General features: G+C 44.4%; 3 protein-coding genes and 1 long non-coding RNA gene across 10 annotated transcripts in view; 2 read left to right on the top strand and 2 right to left on the bottom strand.

The window, feature by feature from the left end:
• The window catches only part of RNF212B (ring finger protein 212B), a 96,405-nt gene extending 90,152 nt beyond the window's left edge, over positions 1-6,253 (top strand). For both annotated transcript variants that reach the window (XM_077127181.1, XM_077127182.1), the window contains exons 12-15: positions 1,568-1,607; positions 2,015-2,115; positions 2,816-2,877; positions 5,223-6,253. In XM_077127181.1, the coding sequence (XP_076983296.1) occupies positions 1,568-1,607; positions 2,015-2,115; positions 2,816-2,877; positions 5,223-5,291 (272 nt within the window). In that variant the 3' untranslated portion in view covers positions 5,292-6,253. The remainder of the gene's footprint in view (positions 1-1,567; positions 1,608-2,014; positions 2,116-2,815; positions 2,878-5,222) is intronic.
• A 1,238-nt stretch (positions 6,254-7,491) lies between these two features.
• Positions 7,492-17,896, bottom strand: HOMEZ (homeobox and leucine zipper encoding). 2 transcript variants are annotated; one of them, XM_077127174.1, is made up of 2 exons: positions 17,764-17,896; positions 7,492-9,187 (listed from the first exon to the last, which is right to left on the bottom strand). In XM_077127174.1, exons 1-2 carry the CDS (start codon positions 17,819-17,821, stop codon positions 7,584-7,586), a joined length of 1,662 nt encoding a protein of 553 aa, XP_076983289.1. In that variant the 5' UTR covers positions 17,822-17,896; the 3' UTR covers positions 7,492-7,583. The 2 variants fall into 2 exon arrangements, with proteins under 2 accessions (XP_076983289.1, XP_076983290.1); XM_077127175.1 differs by lacking the exon at positions 17,764-17,896 and adding an exon at positions 14,374-14,521.
• Positions 17,897-18,716: 820 nt separating this feature from the next.
• LOC143655762 (uncharacterized) lies at positions 18,717-22,697 on the top strand. Its single transcript, XR_013162245.1, has 3 exons — positions 18,717-19,231; positions 21,097-21,241; positions 22,166-22,697. It is a non-coding gene; the product is annotated as an uncharacterized LOC143655762 (long non-coding RNA).
• On the bottom strand, positions 20,072-24,014 carry PPP1R3E (protein phosphatase 1 regulatory subunit 3E). 5 transcript variants are annotated; one of them, XM_077127187.1, is made up of 4 exons: positions 23,478-24,014; positions 22,212-23,245; positions 21,039-21,173; positions 20,072-20,215 (listed from the first exon to the last, which is right to left on the bottom strand). In XM_077127187.1, the coding sequence occupies exons 1-2, from the start codon at positions 23,892-23,894 to the stop codon at positions 22,823-22,825; spliced, it is 840 nt and encodes a 279-aa protein (XP_076983302.1). In that variant the 5' UTR covers positions 23,895-24,014; the 3' UTR covers positions 20,072-20,215; positions 21,039-21,173; positions 22,212-22,822. The 5 variants fall into 5 exon arrangements, with proteins under 5 accessions (XP_076983302.1, XP_076983299.1, XP_076983300.1 ...); XM_077127184.1 differs by lacking the exon at positions 20,072-20,215 and adding an exon at positions 20,222-20,851; XM_077127185.1 differs by lacking the exon at positions 20,072-20,215 and adding an exon at positions 20,222-20,754.
• Between the last annotated feature and the right edge of the window lie 2,359 nt (positions 24,015-26,373).

Here is a 26,373-nt window from a genome sequence, read left to right as displayed (position 1 = left end):
GGCATTTTCCTTCATCTCCAAATGTCTCTGGCTATGTGGGCTCTCCTCATTCTGAAGCTTTCTCCAAAATGCTTCCTCTTTTAAAGGATTCCAGCAAGTTAATCAAGACTCACCTGTAATGGGTGAGTCACATCTCTGTGGAGATCACCTAATCAAGTTTCCAGCCTACAGTACTGAATAGGGTTTGAAAGAAATGGTTGCTCTCACAAGATTGGATTAGGATTAAGGCATTGCTTTTCTAGGGTACATAAATCCTTTCAAACCAGCACAGATATGTATATTCATATCTTTTGTTAAATTTGAGAAGTTTTTCGTCATTATTTCTTTGAATAGTCTCTGCCCCTCTCTCTCTTTTTTCTCCTTCTGTGATTCCCATAATGTATATATTGGTATGCTTGATGGCATCCCACAGGTTCCTCAGGCTCTGTTCAGTATTCCTCATTCTTTCTTCTTTCTGATCCTCAGACTGTTTGATTTCATTGGTCTTATCTTTAAATTCACTGATTCTTTTATCTACGGGCAGTTGTGGATTATGCAAAGCAGGTAGGCTGTAAATGGTTAAAAACATGCTTATTTGGGCTATATCTAAAACAAATGTGTAAGAATTTGAGTTTGGTGCCAACTGGCTTTTCACTTAATGGTCCTAGCCTGCTGTAAAGAAGTAACCAGGACCATGTTTGGCTCATTTATATAACAACAACTCATTACCCAGCTTTTCCTTTTATGCTTTTTGGTTATCTTGTTGTTCATCCCAACTGATACCCACCTCCTCAGGCAGCCTAAACAATTGCCTTAAATGATTTTCAACAAGCATCCCTGGAGAAAAGGCTTTTCATATTTAGTGAGCCCTGAGCTCCAAGTCAGATCATATAAAGACAGCTTTGCAAGTGGAGTCTTCCAAGGTATAACTAGTCAGGTAAAATATGACAATTTTCTGGGAATGAGACTTCAAAGGACCTCTACTTCCATTCTGCCCCCTCTCGTGGCTGCCAGACTGTTGATTTTCACTATGATTGTGGGCTGTTGGTTTTCAAGGGTACCATAGAGCTAAAGAGGGAGAAATGGAATCAGAACAAGTTAAAATGCCACAAAGCTCACTGTCTGTACCAATATTCAGCTATTTCTTGAATAAACGTTCTCCAGATTGCTGCACACCCTTGTTTAATTTTTGGAGTTCTTAAGAAGTTGATTCTGACAATTTTTTGCCAGTTTTCTTATTGCTTTTATGGGAGAGAGAATTTTTGAAGGCCCGTTTTTGCTGATAGACTCCTACAAATTTAATGACCTTTGTCTTTAGCCATTTTTCATGGTAATACCCATCTTAGAGGAGAAACCAAGGCACAGATGTGTGATACAGCACATCAAGGCAGTCATGGCTCGTTTCTGCAAACTCATGAAAGGGAGACATTGCTAGGTGATTTATTAGCTTTGCACTTGTGATACCCCCCAAGCCTAACATATATACTAAAATCATTGATTCCCAGTTCCTTTACCCTGGCCTCTAATAGATCTGAATCTCGTCTCTAGTCCATAGATTATCTCACAGGCTCATTTTTATGCTTTCCAGAAACTCCTTCACCAGCTTCCACTCACAGCCTATCTTATAGGTAAGTGACACTGTGATTCCTTTCACTTGGAATCTGTTCACAATGATAAGCTACCAGCACCCTTGGAGTTATTTCTCCACCGGCCTGTACCACCAAAGTACCACTGAAGTATGGCTGCAAACTAAAAAGAAAGTTAACACTGTGTCTTATCTGCATCTGAATTATTTACTTTATTCTCAGTTACTAGCAGGTGATGGTTCTTGTTGTTTTTCCTAACATGGGCAGGCATCAGGAATCAAACCTAGGACTCCAGCATGGCAGGCGAGAAGTCTGCCCTGAGCCATGGTTGCCCGCCCTAGCAGAGATGTTTTTTACTCTGGACTAAAAGTATAGACCTGTCCTTTAAATATGTCTTTTTACCTTTATTTTTCATTTTCTCTGCTGATGTTCTCATTTCTCCTTCTTAGACCTTCATCTGCCTCCTCTGGACAGGGAATTTTTCCTTTCATACCATCCCTCAGTGGTGGAGAGTTAGACCAAACAAGAGTCCTCACTCCCATCAGTTCAGGTAAGTTAAATAACATTCCCAAAGGAGCATGGCTTCAACTGTTGATGCATATACTAAAATGATTTTCAAGGTGTAAAGAAATTGAGATTTGCCCCCAAAGAGCATTGTCTGCAGTTTGGCTCCTTAATATTCTTTAAGAGTCATCTCATTTCCTTATCACTGGCTAAACAATAAACCTCGAAGGGAGGCTCTGGATTTTGCCTGAATAGCACTCAGTCTGTCATTCATTTTGTCCTACTATTTAGCCAGAAGCTTGGCCTCTAGGATTAAACTGGTCTTTTATATTTTTCATTCTTATTTTTTGAAGCTCCTATGTTGAACATTGCTTGGAGCTCAGTTCTTAATGAGAATTATAAAACCAACACCTTTTCTTCTTCCCATCATTTTCAATAAAGGTAGCTCTGCTACCAGTCCTCTTGATAAGGAGCTGTCATCTTTCCTAGCTCACCAAAATCTTGATCTTCTGCATCTTTCAACTCATAGTTAAACTCAAATCTCAGACCTCTCTGTCCACAAACCATCCTCCCAGAAAAAAAATGTATTTTGCAACCCAGCTCTTAACTTACTTAGCTAAAAGTCTTTTCACTTCTGAGTAGTGGTCCTCATTTAAGAACTACCTAGTACCCTGTTGCATAAGTAATGCTGCTGAGGAGTTGTCCAATGGAGTAAGTTACATTTCATGTTCCATTCTATCCTTTAGGCCAGAGGGAGATCAGAACCCCATTAGAGAGTCTTCCTGGTTCCCAGCTATCAGTCCTGCAGGTGAGCTCTGACTATTCTAACTTGTCCTGCTGGTGAGCTCTGACTATTCTAACTTGTTTGTTCATGTAAACTCACACAGGCCTGCACGTTAAATGCCCCATTTGGCCTCATGTTAGGTTGGTAGGATGTAACTAGGGGAAAATGACATGGGTTGCAAATGTGGTAACCCTGTTGAAAATAAAGGGTATTTATTCACAAATTTCCAGAATGCTCTCAATTTCAGAGGTTCTATCCTACTGCCAGATTAGCTTCCTGATTTGGGGGTTTTAAAAATTAAGTCATATAGTAGTGAGAGGCTTTAACCTTAGAGGTCTTCACTAAGGTGAAATAAAGTATGTGTACACAACTGTATTTGTAGTCCCACCACAAAGTGTTTTCAGGGGAATTCTTTTGGGCTTGAACTATGGAAAACCACTTTCACTTTTCCAAAAATAGCTAGAATAATGTTTGATAACTTTATGGGATTCTGATCCCGCCAACAAGAGAAAAAGGCATGGCAATGCAGAGGTTTGTAAGGAGTTCTATTAAATGAAAATTCCATTAAAAAGTATTTGCAAAGTCCCCTTGGGCAAGTGGTGAAAAAGGGGGAAAATTCAGCTTCCCGATTTGGAGAACTCCTGATATTCTTGAAAGCAGTGGGGACAACCAAATCAGTAGGCTGAGTCCTCAATCTTGGGGATTGTTCATATGAAACTTATCCCCACAAAGGATAGACTAAGCCTACTTAAAATTAGGCCTAAGAGTCACCCCCAGAGAACCTCTTTTGTTGTTCAGATGTGGCCTATCTCTCTCTCAGCCAACAAGGCACGCAAACTCACTGCCCTCCCCCTCTGTAAGTGGGACATGACTCGCAGGGGTGTAAACCTCCCTGGCAACGTGGGACAGAAATCCTAGAATGAGCTGGGACTCAGTATCAAGGGATTGAGAAAACCTTCTAGACCAAAAGGGGGAAGAGAGAAATGAGACAAAGTGTCAGTGGGTGAGAGATTTCAAACAGAGTCAAGAGGTTATCCTGCAGGTTATTCTTACACATTATATAGATATCCCCTTTTTAGATTAAGGTGTTAGGCTAAAGGGAACTGCCTGAAAAGGTAGAGCTGTGTTCCAGTAGCCAGGTTTCTTGAAGACGATTGTATAATGATACAGCTTTTCGCAATGTGACTATGTGATTGTGAAAAACTTGTGTCTGATGCTCCTTTTATCTACGGTATGGACAGATGAGTAAAACATGGATTAAAAATAAAATAAATAATAGGGGAGAAAAATGAAAATTCTGGTCTTACCTTTTAAATGAACTTTCATGCCTTGAGCTTTGAGGATATTTACGTCCTTTTTCCGTTTCAAGCTCCTAGTGATTCCAGGACAGCTTCTTCATACTAACATACTTAAATATTTTGCTCCTATATTCCAAATTACCCTTTATTTTCATCAGCAAATTAGGTCCTAAGCCCTAAGAGGTAACACTGGGGAAATAACATCCCTCTCTAAGTGTTCGGTTCCTGGTGCTGGCCCATGCTAAAAAACAAACATCCTTCTCTAAGGTCCCCACAAATGGAGGGATTAATCTACAAATTAAAAAAAGACTTGAACATTTAAATCTTCTGCAAATAGGTGGTCCCTAATTGAATCATGATTGAAACAAACTGCCAAAAAACATTCATGACATAGTTGAGTAAAATATAATACTGGCAATAAATTTTATATTAACATTTTTTTAGGTGTGATGATATTGTGGTTTTTAAAAGTAGTTCTTTTGGCGATATATACTAAAATATTTATGGATGGGAAATTAAATGATGTCTAGGTTTTATTCTAGTATAATTCAGTGGAAGGGGAACAGTAGGAAAGTAGAAATCAAAGAAGATTGGCCAAGAGTTATTATTTATGGAAGTTGGGTAATGAGTTTATGTGAGTTCATTACACTATCCTACTTTTGTATTTGTTTTTAAATTTTGCATAATAAAGTTTTAACAATTTAGAGTTATTGAAGAAAGTGCCCTGTCCTCAGAGGCGTAAGAATTCTACCTTCATGTTAATTATCACCGGGTATGGCAGTCATATATATATTCCAGACTTTCTAAATAGTTTGATTTGCATATATTCTGCCTTATCTCCATAAACCATTTATATGTTCCAGAGTTTCATAAGTAGCAATAAAGCCTATATAAGACTAGATGTATCAAATTGTAGTTTGAGAGAGTTAATTATCACGCAATGGAGAACACTAGGGAAGCAGCAGCAGTGGTTTACTGTCCTGATAAACTTTATATATAGCTTAAGAGGGCCTTACTTGCCCTTTTTATTGTTATAAACACCCATATATTCCTTCTTGTCCTCTGCTCCAGACTGTCTACCAACAACAGAGGCAGATGGGATTAGCCAGGGGAAGAGAAGCATGGAGCACCTCCAGATAGACCATCATCAACTTCTGTTCTGTACATACTACTGAAGGACAGACTGTAGCATCCAGTACTCACCAGGGGCGAAAGGCCTTGGAAGATGCACCCCTGCCTTGTTTCCTGGTTTTATTTTGTACCTTATTCTCTCTTTTTACCCCCAACATGCTGTATCTTCTCTCAGGAAAGCGGTCAGACCTTATATAATGGTAGTGCTTTGGAAAGTTGCTTACATTTCTCCCACAAGACCAACATAGCTCCCTGTGCAACAAAGGTTAAAACAATTCTTAGCATCATTGAAGGAGTGGAGGTAATATAAATGATGTTTCGTTTCTGTGTTTCGTTCTTTAGCTTTGGATATATTTTGCCATTGCAAATGTTACAAGCTACGTTTCTGTTCTTTTCCTAATGTGTTAAACTTTTTCTATTTGCCTGCTGTTTCCTAGTTACTATTAAATGTTGATTTTCCTTTCCATCAAAATGATAAGTTGGAGACAGTATTTTCAGCTTACTAAAATATTTAGATAATAAAGACGATGCCCTTTATTGCTATGTCAACTCTTGTTATTACAAGCTCTAGAATAGCAGAATGGGCAAAGGAAACAATTACTGACATAATTCAAACATTTTTTCTACTTTGGGCACTAAGGGATAGAATCGAGGAATTAAATAGTTTGGCCACTGGCAGGTAGGCCTTAAATGGAAATATTGGAAAAACATCAAGATAGGCATCTGCCATAAATAAAGTAGATCTCAAGAATGAGCTAGTAGGTGAACTAGGATCTCACTCCTTTCTGGAACTCTGAAAGGATATTTTTAAAGTTATTCCTAGACATGTTCACTTTGGGGCAAGAGCCTGTGCCGTAGTAGACAGTCACTTCCAAGACTGCGGTATCTCTAAATGTCACTGTTGAACCTCAGTAATTTCAGTCATCATCACCTGATGGCTAGGAAACCATCTGCCTGATGATAAATGCTGACCTGCTTTATAAACATTGTTTTTGTTCATCTTTTAATTTATCTTAATATGTCCTGAGCCTTCATAAAAAACAAAAACAGAAAAGTATACTAAGTTGTAATGTTGATGGATTTTTTGTTCCCTTAACCCCTAAACCATAGAATGGCAAAGTGGAGGAGAAACAGTTTTATTTTTGGCCTTTTTATTATTCCAGCAATTTGAGGCTTCCACTCTTTTATTTTTAGATTGTTAATAACCCATTGATTTGTTATTTGCTTTATATCTGACCTCAGCTGATGAAAACCATTCTAAAACAGCAATAATTTCAGTTAAAGACCCTTCTGCCCCCAAGACAGATCATATAAAGAAAGGGAAACGTCTCTTTTCTGGGCACAAATTGAACCAACACCAAAAAGATAAAAATTCAATCTCCGTCAAGCTGGGCAGGTCGTGTCAGGTTTGTAAAACCAAGCCTGGAACCCACTCCACTGTCCTGACCAGTAGAAACCATTCCCTCTCCTCCATTCCACTCTAACCTAATTCTACTTCTTGTAAGGACATCTCCCTTAATTCCCACCTCCATTAAATATCCAGTCTTAATTATTCTCCACCCAATTATTAACCTTTTTTCACAAGCTCCATGGGGGAAGATTTACCCTGAGATAAAGAATGAACAGAGTAGGGATTTTAGAGAGAAAAAAAGGTGCAAGGCAAAGTGGTCCCAGTATCCCAGCATCAGAAGTGAAAACATTCTGCTGTGTAACTCAATAATGTAGCAGGGAGAACACATAAAGTCAGGTTGGTATGAAAAAGAGGAAATATTTACGAGAAGAATAGGACATACTGAGATTCTTAACTGTATTACGCATCATCTTGTGCTTAGAGAAGAAAAGGGGTACAGGGAAGCTTTCTATTTCAGGGAAAATGGTGGGACTTGGGGTGGATGCGCTATAACCATCAATTGAATAAAAATTTTTTACTCCTTTTCAGTCCTCCTACAGATGTGAGGTCAAGGGTCTAGTCTCTGTATAGTACATGAAGGGAAAAGACCAGCAGATACAAGAAGAGCAAGAGCTGTTCCCTGGCCTATAGTTTGGAACAGATCCTTAGCACTCTCTTCACTGAGGTTAGCGACCTGGGTTTTTGCCCATCCAATCCCCACCTTACTCTATGCCCTATGGTCCTCCCTGTTTCACCCTTGCTACATTCCCTCACCTCCACTCCCAAGAACACAAAGCTTTTCAGTTCTTTGCCACATGGTAATTTTTAAAAAGTGGTTTCTTTGTTTAAAGTTACTAAGTTGGTTCATCTTTTAGTAACAGACTCCCCTCCCCTAGTCCCCCCACCCCTGCTCAGTCCTGTATAATCACATCATCATCGTCATCTTCCTCCTCCTCTTCTTCTTCATCCTCATCATCTTCTGGCAGTTCTTCATCCTCCTCTTCCTCTTCTTCATCTAGACAAACTACCACCTCAGCTGGCTCAGGTAATCGAGAGTCAAACCAATCCAGTACCTGCTGGGTGCTAAGCCTTGATGCTTGACTCAGTTGAGGGATGTCACTTTCCCGTAGCTGTTGATGTGCTTCCCAGTACCTCTCCAAGGGTCTTATATCCGGTGGGGGTGGGGGAGTGGGCAGAGGTGGTGTCTCAGCCCATTCTTTCAAAGAGCGAGCTGATGGTGGTGGTGTGTGAATTGCTGGGTCCTGAAAACTAGGGGCACCAGGTACTACATTGTCCCGAAACCACTTTAATTGGCCATGCTTCAAGGCATAGCGTGTGTCACCAAACCACTGAATGATCTCAGGCCGAGGTAAACCAGTAATCTGTTCTAATTTATGGTAATCCTCCCGCCGTGCCCATTGGCACTGTAAAAAAAAGGATTTGAGTATAGCCAGCTGCTCTTTGGTTTTGCGCTTGGTCTTTCGCTGGCGTTGCATGTCTGGGGAAAGGTACTCCGCAGGGCCAACTCTACCTGGTACTGAGTTATGCCGTAGCCCCTGGGGCCAGGCTGGCTCCAAATGTGGGGGCAATGCCTGCTCATTGGGTGATAATGGCTGTGGGGTACAGCCCAGTGGCTGGAGGGATTTAGAGGCGGTAGTAGCTCCATTAGCCAGTACCTGGAAAGAGGAGGAAGAGGTAGAAGAGGAAGGAGTCACACTAGATGTTGACCCCTGCTTACAACGACTGGCAAGTAATGGGATGGGTGGGGGCTTATCCCGAACACGTGGTTGATGGACAGCTGTGGAGTGGTTCCAGGAAGCAGAACCTAGACCATGAGACTGGTCAGAACCCCTGCCTTCCTGCTCCTTAGAGAGGCCACTACTTTGAAGACCCTGCCAAAAATCTGATTGGTGGGAGAATGTCCCACTGCCCGGTGCCATCAGGGGCTCCTTTGCTTTCTGGTGACTCAGTGGCAATGGTGTTATGTGAGAGGACTCTTCAGGCTCTGCCTTCAATCCTTTCATCTGGGTAGGCTCACTAAGAGTCAGGGGACCTACTCCAAGACCAACTTGTTCTGGAGGTGGCACTGGAGAAGGAGGGACCTCCTCCAGAGGCCTCCCTGAATGATGAGTAAAAGAAAGAAGGGATTTGAAATGGAGTTGGTCCCGATGGTAGACTACTCGGGCTCGAGTCTCTTCTATTTCCTCAGATGACCAGCTAATGCCACAGCGGAGGCGCTGGGCCATGAACCAAGTCTTGACTTTCTCCATCTGCAGTCCATAGCGTAGGCAGAGAAGGGCAATGTCTGCTAGGCTGGGATAGGGAAAGTAGCTGAAGGTTTGTAGCAAGTGTTCATTGCTGTCTAGCTCACTGGTCTGTGCTGCTTGGGTCCATACAAGCTGCAGTTCCTCAGATATTGGAGGGAGGCAGATGAGACCAGCTGGGGAGCTATTAAGACTGCTGGCCTCTTTATTAGGAGGCATGGTGCTTTCTGATTTTTGTCCTTCAGCGATAGCTGTAATAAGAAGAGAAACAGTTTAATCACAGGGGCTCCTCTTTCAATACATTGCTCATTTTCTACCCTGCAAACTGTTGGAACCAAAACAGTCAACTCTGTTTGTACCATGTTGTACTGTTTTTAAGGTGCTTTAACAATTTGTGAAGTTATCAGAGCCTGTTATAATTCCTGTTTTACATATGAAAAAAACAAAGTCCACAAAAGTTAAGTTACCTGAAGTCACATAACACGTGAGTGTGTCACCAAGATAAAAATCTGTCTTTATTGATTAAAAAGGAAAACTCATTCTCATATAGCCTTTACCTTTTCAATTCAACCTCACTTTTGGGAGCTGTCCTCCGACTCTCACCCTCTAAATTCATGGAACTGTCACAAAATGAAGACAACCACAAAAATAAGAGGAGCAGTAATCTCAGAACTCTTTCGTTTCTAACAATTTATGGTTATCCCTAGAATGTGGGGGGTAGGCTGGGAAGGCAGTGGATTTCTGTCCAGGACAATGCTGTTCCTCTGCCCTGCCCCGAGTTCCCTTTTCTCTTGTAACTGGTGGAGTTGGGGGGGGGGGGAATGATAGTACCTTTAAGCTCGCAGCCCAAACCTGATAGCTTTACTTTTCCATCTCTCAGTAGGAGGAGAGGTAGAGAAGAGCTCTATGATATGTAAATAGGGCTCACTCCCTCTGGGTTTGGGTCCTGTGAGGACAGAGGGGACTGTTTCCTTCTCCCAGTCGGCCTAGGAACAAAGGTTATCCCCTCCCCCAGCCTTTGTTTCTTCCAGCTGCTCAGACTCTCTCCAGAGAGCCGAGTGCTCCCTCAGATTTTAATGCCTGCTCCACAGAGGGCGCAGAAGGCCTGCTGCTCTTATCTTTTCAGTCCAGCCTTCTCAAGACCAGGTGGAAAGGCTCATTGTAAATTGCAGCCAGTTCCTCCAAGCTATCCAACAGCACCACTGCTATGGGTGTAGGAACTGCAAGGATAGCCCTGACTATGCATCATTCCTGAAATCCTTGCTCAAGTCCTTTCCCAGAATAATTCTGTTCATAGAAATTTAACTCGGCACCCTGTGTGGGCATTAGAGATCCTTTAGCACACCTGTCATCCTTTATTCTTAGGGGAATTCCATCTGTGTTTATAAATATTACTGATCTGTTAAGGATGAGATAGAATCTCCAAGTAAATGCTACATGATGGACTGAGAAAATAAACCTCAAGTCCAAGAAGTTAGAGATAGAGCAGTGTATTATCAGGGACTATATGATGATTAGAAAAATTCAGAAACATTTTAACGTGTCACCATTCTCCTTTTTTCCCCATCACCACTATATTTATGTTTGCAAATGTTTAAATATCATTTTCTTTCCTTTTATAGCATAATGTGTGAGACAGCTGATCCATCAGCTCATCTGCTTTTTATTCACATTTTTATTGTGGTAACATATATACAACACAAAATTTACCCTTTTAACATCATGTGTACAGTTCAGTGATATTTACATTCGTAATGTGCTACCAACATTACCAGCCTTTTCATCATTTTCTTCTAAGAAGCAATTCTAACAAGCTGAAAGACCTCACCTATTCTAAAAGCATTGCAGGAAGAGGATCTTAAGAGGGTAAATGAGGGCATGGCATAATGGCTAGAAATATAAATTCTTGAGTAAGGCAGACCTATGAGTTTGAATCTCAACCCTGCCGTTTACCAGCCGTGTGATCCTAGGAAAGCTACTGAACTTAAATGAGCCTGTTTCCTCATGTGTAAAACATGGAGACAATGCTGTGTACATGAACTGTTAGATATTTTTACCCAGCACCTAGTGTGTGTTTGGCACTCTGCATGGCAGGGGCATGAAGCAGCTGGTGAGAGTGAGGTGTGGAGTCAGGCAGACTTGATGTACAGCTCTGCCACTTTCTAGAGTGCTTCCTGTCCTTAGGCAAGTTATTTAACTTCTCTAAGCCTTAGTTTCCCATCAGGAAAAAAAGGTGGTCACAACACTTACTTCGGGAGTTTGTTATGACTGAATGAAAAAATGCACTTGACATTACACCTAGAACAAAGTCAAGGCTCAATAAATAGCAGCTTTTATCATTACTTCAGCTTTATGGGGTGATTTTGATATGAGGTGATGCTCCGCATAGACAATGGGAAATGGAGCAAAAACTGAATTCTGTTAAGTTACAACTTTCACAGAGCCCTAGCTCTAACTAGCAGTGGAGGAAACTAGTGTATCTAAGCTTTTACACTTTTTATATTTTGGAATTTGGATACAATTTCTGAATAGATTTGGCGTTTTTTTTTTTTTTTTAAGTATGAAAACCACTGTACTTTGGGAGAATTGAGTCCATAATGTGGATAGAAATCCTTTTGCCAGGTGAACTGCCAATGTGGTAATCTGCCCTCTCAGGCTCATCCCCAACACAGCTGAGTGGCCTGTGAGGAATTGTTTGCATAGCTAGGTGCTAAAATGACCATGTAGAAACTGTGGTCCACTAGGAATGCCACCAAATCCAAGCTGGAGAATACTTTATGATTGCAACACTTGACATTTACTTAATCTCACATAAACTCTTCTATAAGGATACAATAACATCTTAAATATGAGGAAATTAGCATAAAGAATAAAAGTCCAGTGTGAAGGTGAACACTGCTAGACAGGAACACAAGGCAGACACAGCTTCAAGCCTACAAGGAAGTAGTTTGCTTTCATTCATGTGGTTTATTTGATATACTCCAGATTCTCATGGTTTCAAGCTTGATATTTCATTGTAACATGCAGGAATGCAAATAATATATTTGGTGTGCTGGATACATCCATGGTTTTCACTTACCCAAAACACAAATTGTGGAAGACTTACTGAAACAGAATGGTGACTTAAACCAAAGGGCAGCTCTCTAGAAGAATCTTTGAAATAGGAAACTACAACCAGAGTGGGCACATGAAAACTCTTAACAAGTATAATAGACCCTATAGAAATCAAAACCATAATGAATACAACACTACTGTGTTTCTCATGACTCCTTTTTGGATTAGGCAGAAAAAAGGAATTAAAAGTGGAGAAGTAAGGGCATCTAGGGCAGAGGTGGTAGTGGTGGTGACGGGAGGATCTATGCTGAATTACTAAATTTGTATCCTTATCTCCCATGCCAGATATACTGTACTGCCTTTTAAATTCACTAATAAAATATGTGGAGATTCAGTGTTAACACCCTTCTTTCCCCTTGGCTCTCCACAACTTGGCAAATGGCAGGAAAGACTGGGCTACCTTAAATTTCAAGTCGAGGTGTTCCTCACAGCTCTAGGAAGAAGATTTAAAGACTTTAGCTTAAGTCTTTGACCACAGTTTATGGTTAAAGTTAGAGATGGTTAAAGTGGGAGATTACACAGTATCCTGCCAAACTCCCTAAATCTTCAGAGAAGAACTGAAATACTTTCTGAAATTTGTTTTGATGTTTTGGTGATACTTTTAAAGGCCTTACAGACTTTTAGTGATTCACCTTACATGGGTCTTAACTTTCTGAATCATGAACTTCCCTTTGACAATAAGAAAAAGTTATGGACCCTCAGAAAGTTTACAACTTGCCGCCCCCCCCCCCCCCATAAACATTCACACTTACACATTACATATATAATCCTCAGGGGATTCACTGCCCAAAAGCCCAGGTTAAGCACCTCTGCTTTATATTCTCCCAACTTAATGACGGCAATGGTGGTAATCATTTAAAAATGAATAGATATGCTGATTTGAAAAGAATGAAGAGTGGATGGATGACTCAGGAGAGGATGAATCAGTCAAGAAGGGACTGGGTATTAGTTAGAGCAGAAGGGAAGGGTGCGCAACTGGGCAAGGAACCTGGTTTAACTGACCCACTGGATTACAGGCTTGATACCTACAGTGAGCCCAATACTAGAGGCTAGCAGGCTACTCTCTAGGTGCACCGAAATCTTCCATCTTTTCCAACTGCCCTGTGTGCATGGTTACTTGTGCGTGATTCCAAACCTGTTTGTGCCAGTTGTTTTTTCAGTAATTATATAATGTAATTAAACATCACATAAACTTAAATTACTGCATTAAATATTCCTAAAAAAATTAGTCAAATGCTTTGGAAAGACATGATACATAGCAGGGTACATTTAAAAATTGTTGAATTGGGAGTAAGACAACTGTAAAAGACTGGGAGAGGTCTTAAAAATCTCAGAGTGCTTCAAAAGTGTCTAAATGCTCATTCCACTTTAAAAGAAACCGAAACTGGAAATCACAGATGATGTTTATGGGTACAGTAGTCAGTAGCTCTCATCTCAGAATGTGCATTAGACTCACCTGGGAAACTTAAAAAAAGTCTACTCTCTTTCCCATTCTGAATAATTAAGTCTGGACTGGGGCTCACCAGTAGTTTCAAAAGTCCTCAGGGTGCAGCCAATTTAGGCAATCACTCGTGTAGTTTAGACCATTTGGAACTCGGATCGGCAGACTTAAAAAAGAAAAACGTCTCGGCACTGCACCAAAAGATGTGCGGTGAGAGGGTTCACAGGATAAAAAATGTCCTGATCTGAGCCCACATTACCAGCAGGTCTCAGCTTGAGTCTTCTTTTTACAAGTCTCAGACTAGGTCGCAGGACCAGGAACCTCTGAGGACTCGAATCTCCCTTTCCTGGTTGGTATTCTAAGTAGAGCCAGGCAGGGGGACAGAAGGGCAGTTTCTCCTAAACCCTTCATTCCCAAAGGCCTCTGCTCCCCAGAAGTAGGGCCAGGTTTCTGTACTTATATTGAGGTTGCCAGAAGGTAGTCATGGGGGAGGGGGGAGGGTTGGGGGAGAAGGCCTGGGAAGGAAACGTTTCTCCTGTCCTCCATTTCACAGGCAGTCTAGAACGCTCCGAAATGGGTCAGAGAACAAAAAGTTGCTGCATTTGGGGCGATGAGCCCCAGAAAGCAGGCGAATCTCAATTCTCCCCACGCCAAGGGCGTCCCAACCAAGCCTTCCTCTCCTCTCTACACACCCACTCACCCTCCCCTGTTACAACAGGGAGCCGAAAAGTCCAGAGGAGAAAGGAGGGAGCGCCGGGCGGCTTCGAACCTAGAATTCTCTGCCCCCTCCCCTCCTCACCAGCGAGGGGATGGGGCTCCGGAGGTCGGGACAGTACCGGGGCTGGCTGGGAAGGGAAGTCGAGGGGACTGGGGATCACTCACCGCGATCCGGCCCGGGCGGCGGCTCCCAGCCTCGCACCATGGGCCGGGGGGAGGGGGGAAGGGGGGCAGGGGGCCTCCGGGGTGGGAGTGGGGTTGCTGCCCGGTGCGGCCTGCTCCGAGCCCACCCGTGCGGAGGGCCGGGACCGGGAGTGTGCCCCCCCCGCCCAGCCCCCGAGAGAGCGCGCTCGTCTAGCCCAGCCCTGTTCGAGCGAGTTGGAGGCGGGGCGGGACCCGGGGGCGGCGCCAGGGCGGTCCGAGTTCTGATTGGTGAACGCGGGCAGGCTGTCACCGGAGGGACGCACTGGGTCGGCCATTGGCTGCGAGGATTTCGGCTTAGGTCTACTATTGGCCGCGTTGGCCTTAGCCGGAACTGGCTATTGGCCACGCGGGGCAGGGAAGATGTCCCCCGAGGCCTGGGTGCCCTGAACGGTACCTCCCCCCTCATCCTATTGGCGCCGGACCCTCCAAGTGCGCCCGGCCTCGTCCCACCCATACTTCCTCAAGGAGAGATACGAGCTCTTCGCTGAACTGCCTGGGTCGCCAGTAACACCTCTGCAGTTTTTTTCTCCAGTGGAAAGCTCCAGGAATCCTTCCCAGCCTGCGCACGCTTGGCTCCTTCTCCAGCGGAGGCCCTAACTGTGCCTCTAGCAGCGTCAGTTCCAAAGAAGGGCCTAACACAACGGGGAACTTGTTCCCCAGATGGATCAGATGTCTTAGCACCCGGAAAGACGAGGATCCTAGGAGCCGGGCGCCTGGACACGCTGGCACCAGACAGGTGTTCTCAAAGCCTGCAGAAGTCACCTCGTCGGAACCGCCAGATCCACAGAACCCCTCCTTCCTGCCCTGGTAAAGAGGACCTGGAGATCTGCCTCGTAATTGGGGGACCTTGGTCTCCGAAAGGGAGACAAGAGCACTATCTCACACACTACAAAGTTCTAGACCAGACGTTTGTATATTTAGGATCTTTGTCTTCTAATTAAAATTTAGGAATAATATCTTTCAGAAGTGTCCCTTCTTTTCTCATGTGGGGCTTTGAAAATGTCTTTTACCTGTTTAGATGATTTAATAGTTTATATATCTACAATGGTTTATAAAACTGCCTCAAACTTTGCCCTGTGTTCTGCATACCTCAAAACTCTTCCCTCCCCCCGCCCCCCCCCCCCCCCCGACCCACCAGGGAAACATTCCTCATTGGTCCGCTCAGGTCTAGAGCGCTTTCAGAGTTGCCAGACAAATACATCTCTGCTTCAGAGTTGAGCTCCGTTTTCCATTGTTGGCCCTGAATTTTCCCGTCTCTCTCCTCTCCTTAGTTACATTTAGTAACAATATTCACTTCTACCAGCCAGTCCCATGTTCTTCAAACTAATATCCAACAAAAACAATAGAAAACACATACTAAGCTTCAGAGTTAGAAACTTTTGGTCCCTCAGGGAAGGAGCCGAGGTTGGTGGTATAATATACAGACGGTCTTCCAAATCGTGACTATTTCAATACCCCAGTGCTTTGTAACTAACAGGAAGGAAGAGGGAAACGTTTTAGACAGCAGCAGCCTGCAGTTTCCAGTGGGGAGATCATTCCTTTAAATCCAAACAATTAAATGAAACTGTATTGACTGGGAGGAACTCGTGCACATTTGACTGGAAAGCCACGCAACTGGCTGTGGGAACTAAGCACCTGACCCTGACGGGTTCAGTGACTCACTCTGGACATCACTGATCATGGGCTTGGAATTGTGAAAGATGAACAATTCAGCTCCCTTTCTTGTGTCAGAAAGATTACACTTGCCAGAGTTGGGAGTGGAGGGAGAGTCAAAGACAAATTTAGGGAAGAGGAGAATATCTGGAATGCAGGGTGAAGTCTCTTTTATGTAGGTTTCACCCTGAAGCTTTAGAAGATGGCATGGATGGGATGGGGGAGTACAGGGAGGAAAAGGTTCCGTTTGATACTTCAGAGATGGGAGGATCCCACAGTTAGCCAGACAGTAACCCTCCCAGTTTTTCCAGGGATTAGTGTTGAACAAAGGAGATTCATCAGTTCATCTTCATTGTAGAAAGGTCAATCCCCCATTTTAGGTGAAAACATTCTTCCCTTTGCTTGATTCAGATAAGCAGGGGCTAACCAGAGGCATATCTATCCTGTGACTAAGGAAGTTGAAATTTCAGGGCCCACACGTGCACAGGCTGGAAGAGCCCCAGAAATGTGTTCACATGATCATAGGTTTTTGTAAAATCTCAAAATTATATATTTTAACTGCAATTGGCTAAGATTGATGACTCTTTCCTTTCTGATTTCGCCTTCATCCCACTTCCCTTTTTGTCAGGTGGCAATGGAAAGGCCACAAGCATTTGAGAATTGGCTAAGGAAACTGAGTTGGGGATACACCTAGTTTGGATTTAGTAACTATATTTATGTGGTTTGCAGTTCTGTGAATAAATTCTTATGTAGATAGTTTCCAGGAATACTCCTAATGTCATTAATTCAAAGGGCGTATAACATTAGTTAGTCATTGCAAAGGAAAATTTCAAATGCTCTAAAATATTAGATCACATATATAAAAGAAATTTGACAGGTTTTCCCAAAGTTGACTAAAGTCCTAATTATTTGTGACACTACCACTAGGTATGAAAGTGAAACTTTTCTAAACTACCAATAATAATTTTAAAATGTGATCAACCATGGGGCGGTGTGATGGTGGCTCAGTGGCAGAATTCTCACTCTGCCACGCCAGAGACCCAGGTTCGAATCACAGTGCCTGCCCATGCCAAAAAAAAAAAAAAAAGTGATCAACTACAAAAAGATTCAATTAACTCTAGACTTTCCAAACAAAACAACCATCATATGAAATAGCTATCAAAGCACACACAAAAAAGTAGAAAAAATGATATTCTGTAGGTTTACCAAGCAGATAGTTTTTAAAATCTTACTTTTGTGATATTGTGGTATTTGTTAGCTTTCATAATTTGTTGCTATATTTTTTCATTTTGAAACGTTCACTTCTATGCCTAATTGTGTATTAGTAATATGGATTCATTTTTCCTTAAAAGGACCCCCAAAATTATATGCTCCAAGCACCCAAAAATCTGTATCTATCCCTAGGGCACCAAATATATATGGTCAGCTTCTGCCCCACATTTAGGGGACCTCTGGCTCCAATGTTCTATGTCCTGTCTCCTAAGAAAATCCAGAGCCAGAGGGAACTGAGGGCTGACTGATCAGAACTACAAGTATTGAGGATTTGAGCTAACAAACCCAACTTTGAAGAGTCTGTAGAAGATATATTTCAGACAAACCTACTGCCAAACTAAGATGTGAGAAGTCTGGAAAAATATTGGGGCCACAGGGAGACCCTAAGCAATGAGCCATGGAAAGAACCATAGCGCTCCCACTTACCTCTCCTTGGGTACCTGCTCCTCATGCTGACCTTACCCTTCAGCATAACTGGCTTCATTTACAACACATATTGAAGGGTGGATACTCTACAGTGACATCACAACTTGGTCATTATGATGCAATGAGGAAGTATCTCATTTTTCTTTGGCTAGGGTTTCCCTAGTAGGAACATTGTCTCACTACTTTGTGGCTAATTGGGCTCTTTCATCATTCAGTGATGTGGGAGTCAACACTATGTTAGAACATGATCTTTTCCAAGGACTCCTCCCTTTATTAGTCAGTCCACTTCTCATACTCCATTCTGAATTGGTCATAGTTCCTTGACTTTTACCTCTCCATCATATTTCTCATTCTTGCTTTAGAGTTGACCTTAATTATACGGAAATGAGTTTTACTCTTCCTTCCAGTGCTTGCAGAACAGAATTCAACTCAGATGGCCCATACCCAAGGGAAAACACTTTTTTTTCCCACCAAGCTGATCCCTTTAACTGCACCAGTTGCTGGTGTGGGTGCCAGAGAACCAAAGCACTAGATTTCTGAGTCTGATAATTTTCCTGCTACTCAAACGGTAGTGTGATCTTACCGAGGTGTCTTATATCAGGACTGCCCAACTCCTCTATCTCTTTGCCACCCAACTTTTCCATCTACAGAGGAACAGAATGGGAACAGGATTTTAAAGAAATGAGATGACAAAGAAGAAATGGAGGAGGGCATCTTGCCATCTTTAGCCCCAAACAAAGAGTCCTTCTTAATATCTTATTACTTTTTCATATTTCAACTTTATTTCAAAAATGAGTTTTTTTTTTATCTGACAGAGCTGAAATGAAGTCCAGCACTAGTGGGTTTGGACATAGTGGACAGGACTGCACTGGGATGGGGGTGGAGAGGCTCTGTTAAGTGGTTTTCAGGGGTTCACATAACAACTTTCATTTTTCCCCCCCAGGTTAGCTTTCCAACGGGTTGATGCACTGCTCTTTAGTAACGTCACCCAAAAGAGTGCCAAGACTGGGAACACAGTGAAAAGTATATGTCCACTTTGTTTCTCCTCAAGTGAATAGGGGAGGGAATGATGTACCAGCAGAAAATGAAACACGTGTTCATTTATGATGTATCCCTTGTCATGAAAAACAGTGTGTCTGACTGTGTAGAGGCCTATTTCCTAGTCTGGGGATGGGATGTGGTCAGGATGTCTGGGTTTAAGCCCCAACTGAAGCTGCCCTGACAAATTCCCTGACCATTCCCATCTTTGGACCTATGTTCTCATCTGTCCAGATGAAAACTGTTCTCTAAAGACAAGCTTTTTCCTGTCTCTGATTCTATGATCTGGGGGTACAAGGATCCAAAGGAACCTAAGAGAAACCTTAGGGTCAGAACCAAGGGAATATGGGAGCTAGATTGGGAAGCTGAAGAAATGATGAGCTACATTCATGAAGAAAGATACTGGAACAAAAGGAAAGCTATGGAACAGGTAGATGGGCAGGAAGACATCTGAAGTCTGGATGAGAGCAAAGGACAATAGAGTTATTGCTGTGTTGCTTCAAGGACCAAAGTCCCTTACCACAGTAATGGTTTTGTTTCTGGCAATTCCCAGTTCATGGCTGATATGTGGCATCCAAAATTTCTCCTGTTCATAAAATTATCAGCTTTTAGAGAAAAGTCCCTGGCACAGTGCCTAACATTTTAACACTTAACAGGATCCTTAAAGATCCTACCAAACTCTTAGTGTTTCCCTTGTCGGATTAGATCGAACCAACCTTGAAGGAACAATGGGGGAAACTATCAGCTTAGCTCACATGCCAAGACAGCTCAATATTAGAAAAATCAGAACTCATGTGTTTGTTCTATACCCTGAGAATAGGGGAGGAGATGAGCCATGGTGCTTCTTACAGAGAAAGAGCTCAGTATGTCCCAAATCAGAGCCTATTTACCCACTCAGTATTCCCAGGGATCCCAAAGAGAGCCCAATCACATACCATCCGCAGTTGTCCTAGCCAGGGACTCTTCTAGCAGGAACTGTGGGAACTGGCCTATTCAAGGCTAGGGAGGGAGGGAGGGAGTCATACCAACAGGCAACGAGAGCCAGCTCGGGCCAGGAGAGAATTCCAGTGTAAGGGAAGGCAGGAGTTCAAATGAATTCCCTAAGTTCTCTAGCAGCAGATGGGGTGAAAACTTGCTAATACTGCACAGAGCTCAGGTGCAAAGAGACCTGGTACAGGAAGCAGCAGCAAGCTCCTGGGAGGAGTAGATGAAGCTTGGGGCCCTTGGTACTTTGCCTTCTCCAGGCCAGTGCAGGAGCCTGGGAGGATGGAAATGCAAAGTGTGATCAGAAATATAATCTCCTAGTGATGATATTGTGAATTACTGATTATGTATGCTGTTTTGTTTTATTTATTTTTTTAATTAATAAATAAATCTTAAAAAAAGACGTAATGGAGAGGCTGGAGGGAACTGCCTAGAAAAAAAAAAAAAGAAATATAATCTCCTAATAAGAGATGACATATGGCAAGGTTTTTAATTTTTTTTTAAAGGAAAAAATATATAGCATCATAGTTATGCACATAGGCTCTGGATTCAAGATTTCCTGGGTTCACAATACTAACTCTGTCATTTACTATGTGACTTTGAGCACATTACTGAGCTTCTCTAAGCCAGTTTCCTCATTTCTAAAACGGAGATAATGATATAACTTAACTCACATAGTTGTTTTGAAAACTAAATGAAATAATGCATGCAAAACACTACTAGATTTTAGCAGATGTGTTAAGGAAGCGTGACCATTTCTATTGTTAATACAACATTAACAGTAACACATACACATAAGGCAGAGATTATCACACAGAGTCTCAACCCAGTCTCTCTCTCTCCATTACCCTCCTCAATGATGGCTAAACAGTGCATTACTTGGAGGCTTCCATTACAGTTTCTCTCTTCACTCAGCTTCAACTCTGACCCAAAGGTGATCCACAAGATGCATAAAATTCTTTCTGTATTCTTCATAAGGTGATAAGGATGATGTTCAAATGAGCATTTGTTCAGAGAACGACCCATGCTTCCTCTCTTTCAGCCACTTTTCTTCAAAGGATTAAGGCTTTGGACAGGAGGGACATGTAACAAGCCCCATTCTATTCTGAATGCATGTGTGGGCACATGCACATATACACACATTCTCTCTCTCTCACACACACACACACACACAGTGATAAGCAAGAGGTGATCCAGAATTTTTTGAGAAATCATTAACAGAAGCAGGGAAGGGGATGTGGGGAGCTGGTTACCTGGAGCTCTTTGTTCCCGTCAGGACATGCTGCCTCTTTTCCCTCTTCTCTTTTCTAGAAGACTTTCAAGAAGCCTGAGAGAGGAAAGTGGTTCGACCATGTCTTGGATTAAAGGAAGTAGTTTCTTCACTCCTTCTGGAGGCAGAAGGAATAGCAGAGATCAACAAGAATGAAGGGGGCAAATGGAAATAGAGAAAATGAAGGTAAATAACTCTGTATGTTAAAGGGTGTGTGTGGGAATTATGAGAAGGGACAAGGAAAGATAAAGCAAAGCGCTTAGGAACAGAGTAAGAGGAAAGAAAAAACAAGCAACCAGAGGAGGAAGCACTCTCATTAGAAGGTTAAGAAGGAGAGACAAAGGGCACGAATGAATGGGTAGAATAAAATGGTCCAGCTTTCCCACTTCACTCGCTCAAGCCATGAAGCAGACTGCCACCTCCTGGTGCCATTGAATTTTCAAGTTGCCTTAATTCTTGACGTGAAATGTTTTCCATTTATTATAATCCTTTTTCCTCAAGAGAGCCCCCAATATTGTTTCATCTTTGGGGTTTCTGAGCATCTCTCCAGAGCTGTGGCAGAACACCCAGACTGGGAGTCTGTGGGGCAAGGACAAAGGCAAGGGGCAGATGAGCTGTGGATTGGAAGAAGCCTCGGAATACCCTGCGGCTGTAGGCTGCTTCGTAGGCTCTGGAACACGTGGGCCAAACACTGGAGGACCATCCACGGCCCTGCCAGACACTCCATGCTCTATGCAGACCTACAGCCATAGGTTGTTAGAGTGTCTTCTAAACTAGGCCCTCCCATTCCCAGATCATAACATGTCAATGCCAGGAGCCTTATAGAGATCACCTAATCCAAACCCAATTTCCCAATGAAGAAACTAGTGCCCAAAGAGGTGAAGTTAATTATACAGCTAGTCAGTGGTTTCCTTCTCTTCTGTAGCAGAATCAGAATAGTGATTCCCTTGATTCACTTTCTCTTGACACATGAGGTCCATAAAGTGCTTAAAGAGCATCAGAAGGCATCCCAGAAAGGTAAGGCTGGAGTTTTTCTGGAAGCCCCTGAGTGTACCAGCCCCTTATTTGGATACAAGGACAGGCCCAGAGTTGCTCTGACTCTATTTTAAGTCCTAGGGCTGCCTGGAGTCTGAAAGAAGCTCTAACTGGTACTTGCCATCACTTCCCAGCCGGTCCTTGGAGAATGAAGCCAGGAACCATCAGGAGTGACAAGGGAATCCTACCATGTCAGGGAGCCGGGAGCAGTGGCCAAGTTCCTGGGAATAAGCAAGGCAATTATGGCTGAGTAAAAGCTAGGGTGGGCAGGGCCGGAGGACCTGAGGTGGCAATGGGTATAACAGTGAGCAAGCAATCTATATAACTTCAACTGGGGTGGACTCTTCACCCATACTTCCTAAATCCCAAAGAGGTAACATAACCTTCTACTGGGTAGACTTGACAAGCCTATTTACTTTCGTCCCAGTGCCCACTGACAGAAGAGAAGGGCAGCAGCATCCCCGTCCATTTGGCTTTTTTTCTAATTCCTTAAACGTCCTGTCCGATCTCCTTTCGCCTGTGCCTTGGGTTCCTTCTACTCATATCTAACCAGCAATCTCATATCTAACACCCCAATCTCCCCAAACTTCGTTGGTTTCTCCCCTTCTCCCCCTGCTCTTTTTGGTCCGCTCCCCGCCATCCGCGGTTTTCCCCACTCCTTCCCGCCCAGTCTTCGGGTTCCCCCCGCCCCCCCGGGTGCCTTTTCCCCTCCCCTATGTCGGCCGCCTCTTCTCAGATAAAGTGGATCCAGCCCTGAGGCTCTGGTGCTCCGCCACTGCCTGGGTGCTCGGGCCCACGCAGAGCATAGTCACGGCCGCCGTTGTTGTCCCAGAACTCGAGCCCCGTCACCCGGTAGCGAAGGGCGAAGAGCAGCGCGCCCCCAATGGGCGGGGCCGGCAAGCGGAAGGCGAAGCGGTCGGCTCGCGGCGGGGGCGGGGCCGGGCCGGCGTAGGCGGCGGGCGCCTCGCGCTGGCTACGCCATCCGTCGGCGCTCCAGCGCACGCTCACGCGCTTCTCGTAGGCAAGGTCCAGCACGCGCGCGCTCCCGGCCACGCCCAGCGGGCCCGCCTCGGCGCGTTCCAGGCATATACGCTGCGCCTGCAACCGGACGGCGAAGCCGGGCTCGTTGGCCGGTTCCAGGGCCGCGCGCGCCTCCTGGGGGAAAGAGGGAAGATGGGGGGAAGACAGGGGCGCACAGGGGCGGGGAGACAGGGGGCGAGGCAGTGGGCCAATCACAAGCCAGCTCCCAAAAGGGGCTACCAAGAGCAAGCGCAGGACAGGGGATAGAGATGGCTGTTCCTGGAGTAATCCATGCCCACACGCCCGCCGCGGTTGGATAGGGACACAGGTGGGGCCTCCGGGGAGGGGGCGTGTCCCTGCCGCCTACCTGGAGGCCGCGGGGTCGGGGCTGGCACGGAGCGAAGTGACGGAGTGCGTCCCTCTGCAGCTGCACCTGCACGTGGCGGGGCACCCGGGGTATCTCTCCTGGACGGAAGCGGCGCACCGCAGCCAGCTCCAGCCCCAGGGCATCCGCGAAGCGCACTCTCTTGCGAGTGTCGGGGCTGCGGCTGCGGGGCGCTCGGAACCCCCCGCCTCCGGCGGGCGCTGAGCGGGCCCGGCGGCCCCGACTCGGAGCGTGAGCGCGGGACCGGGCCCCGAGCCTCGTCCCGCCCTCGCCTGTCTCCTCCTCCGGCTCTTCCTCGAGGCTGGGCCGTTGGCTGCGGTAGTAGGCGCGCTCGGTTAGCGCGGCAATAAAGCTCAGGTTGCGGGGGATGTCGGTGCGAGGGGGACGCTCGCGGGACATGGCATCCCCCAGCGCGGGCGGGCGCCCGCAGCGCTGCACGCTCCCCTCTCTCCGGCTCTCCCTCCCGCCCCGCGTCCCCCGATGGCGCGAGGTCGGCTCAGCACCCCCTCGCCATTGCGTACTCTCCTTGCTGTCACCTCCAAGAGTCTTAACTTCCCCTTCCTCTGCCTCGTCTCTGAGGCAACCTTCCCTCCCTCCGGCCCGGCGTCCGCTCCAGGGTCTGGGACCGTCACCTCCTGCGAGCTCCCTCGTCTGAGCGTGCGCTCAACGGCGCTCACCCTCCAGCCCCGCGGCCTCCGCGGCCTCCGCCGCCCCGGCTCCCGCCCGCAGCCTTCTGACAGGTGGCTCCCCATCTGTCTCTGCTGCGGCTGCTGCTGCACCAGGGGGCGGGGATTCCACCCTTTCGGTCCCAGGTGAGGCCACCTTGCCTTCCCTTCATGTCCTCAACCTCTCCGGCACGGAAATGGTTAACTGAGGGAGGGACGAGTAACCTTTCCTTTTCTTGCTGAGAAGGTTCAAAACTTTCAGTGTGTAACTTTATCTTCAGGGCTTACTGTTTTCTTCCTACAACCGGAGGCTTCAGGTTTGGGTGGCGGGTGATGGTGGGCGCAGAGACGGGAAGGTCAGGTCAGGAAGGCTAGGTAGAGGCTTTCCAATAGAAGATGAGACGTGGTGTTCAAAAGGGTAGGTGGCTGAGCCCTGCCAGTTGGAAAGAGTTCTGGACTGAGTTGTACCTCCGCCTGTGGTACTGTTTAGCCTGACCTTAAGCAAGGCACAACTTCTCTGGACCTCAGTTTTCTTCTCTGTAAAACAACAACAGCAAAAACGGGTTAAAGGTATATGATCTCTAACCCGATGGTGAGCCCTTCAGGGGCAGGGGCTGCGTCTGCTTCATGGTCAATCTCGTTACATACAGACCCTCAAATTATTGAGTGCATAATTTGCACTCTACAACTCTTTTTTTTTTTAAACTTTTTTATTAATTAAAAATTAACAAACAAAACATTAAGATATCATTCCATTCTACACATACAATCAGTAATTCTTAATACCATCACATAGTTGCATATTCATTTCTTAGAACATTTGCATCGATTTAGAAAAAGAAATAAAAAGACAACAGAAAAAGAAATAAAACGATAATAGAGAAAAAAAAAAGATTATACATACCATACCCCTTACCCCTTGCTTTCTACAACCCTCTTGGATCTGGGATTGTTGGGTTCTTGTTCCAGTGGACATATCTTAGACCAAGTAGGGCACAGAGCCGGCTTTCCCCCTTTCATCTTTTCTACTTTACTGAAAAAGCACAAGAAGTGTTTTTTCTTTTTCTTTTTTGTCTTTCTAACTTTCCCACTAATCTTATATAGCACTTGCAATATTCTAGGTACTGTTTTAAGAGCTTTACAAATATTAACTCGTGAAATGCAGCTATCTTAGGAGCAGGGAGTATTAGTATCCCTATTTTATAGATGCAAAAATCAAGGCAGGGAGGGGTTAGGACCCTTGCCCCAGGGTCACATAGCTATAATAACTGGGGGGCTGGGAAATTTGGACCCCAGCAGTCTGGCTCTAGAGTCCACTTTCTAATCCTCATGGTTATATAAGGGTAAAACATTTAATGAAAATCGTTAACATCTTTACAGTATTGGACAATCAGAGTAGAAATGTCATCTCTAGATTTAGAACAGCAGGATAGTTTAATTGTAAAATCACAAGAGACTAAGCTATTAATAAACGATGTGTATCTTATTATTGTCCACCTCATTCTTGTTTGCATTTTAACTCTGGTATTTACCATAGCAATGCTCTTTAGCCAGGACTCTTTTTTTTTTTGCATGAGCAGGCACCTGCAATCAACCAGTTCTGGGGCATGGCAGGCAAGAACTCTGCCTGCTGAGCCACCATCGCCTGCCCAGGACTCATTTTTAAAACAACAATTGAGTTTTGTTTTTATTTTACATATGCATACAAAATCCATGGACATCTTCATATCTGAGGGTATAAAATAATCATATACTAATTTATGTTACAGTCAAGCAGTTTAAAACTGTCTTTCTTGCCCTGGTAAAATATGTGTCATTGAAGGAATATGATGTTAGTTTTTTGGGTGAAGGCTGTGTTGCTTTGTCTACAGATTGAGTTGCTGTTCCTTCTTGGCTCTGCGGTGTTGGTCTGAGAAAATCCTAGAGGTACATAGCTTTGGACCAGGTACACGTTGTGTTGGTTCAGCAACTCTGTGCCCCTGGCTGCTCAGACCTAGATTAAATCTTTCTTCTAAATCAGCCTTTATTTCTTAAGCAACTACTGTAGCTATTTTCACGTCTGGCTGAGACTGTTCAATAACTGGCCAGAGGCGTTGATTGGTTCACTCAGAATTTACTGAGAGTCTATTAGGCTATGAAGATGCAAACATGGATAAAACTTAGTTTCTGCTCTCAAGGAGGTTTTGAATAAATGGCAAATATATTTGGATCCT

Source organism: Tamandua tetradactyla, chromosome 14 (assembly GCF_023851605.1).
Source record: "Tamandua tetradactyla isolate mTamTet1 chromosome 14, mTamTet1.pri, whole genome shotgun sequence".
Lineage (NCBI taxonomy): Eukaryota > Metazoa > Chordata > Mammalia > Pilosa > Myrmecophagidae > Tamandua > Tamandua tetradactyla.
Note: the sequence above shows the minus strand (reverse complement) of the source record. Positions and strands in the feature narration are given on the sequence as shown.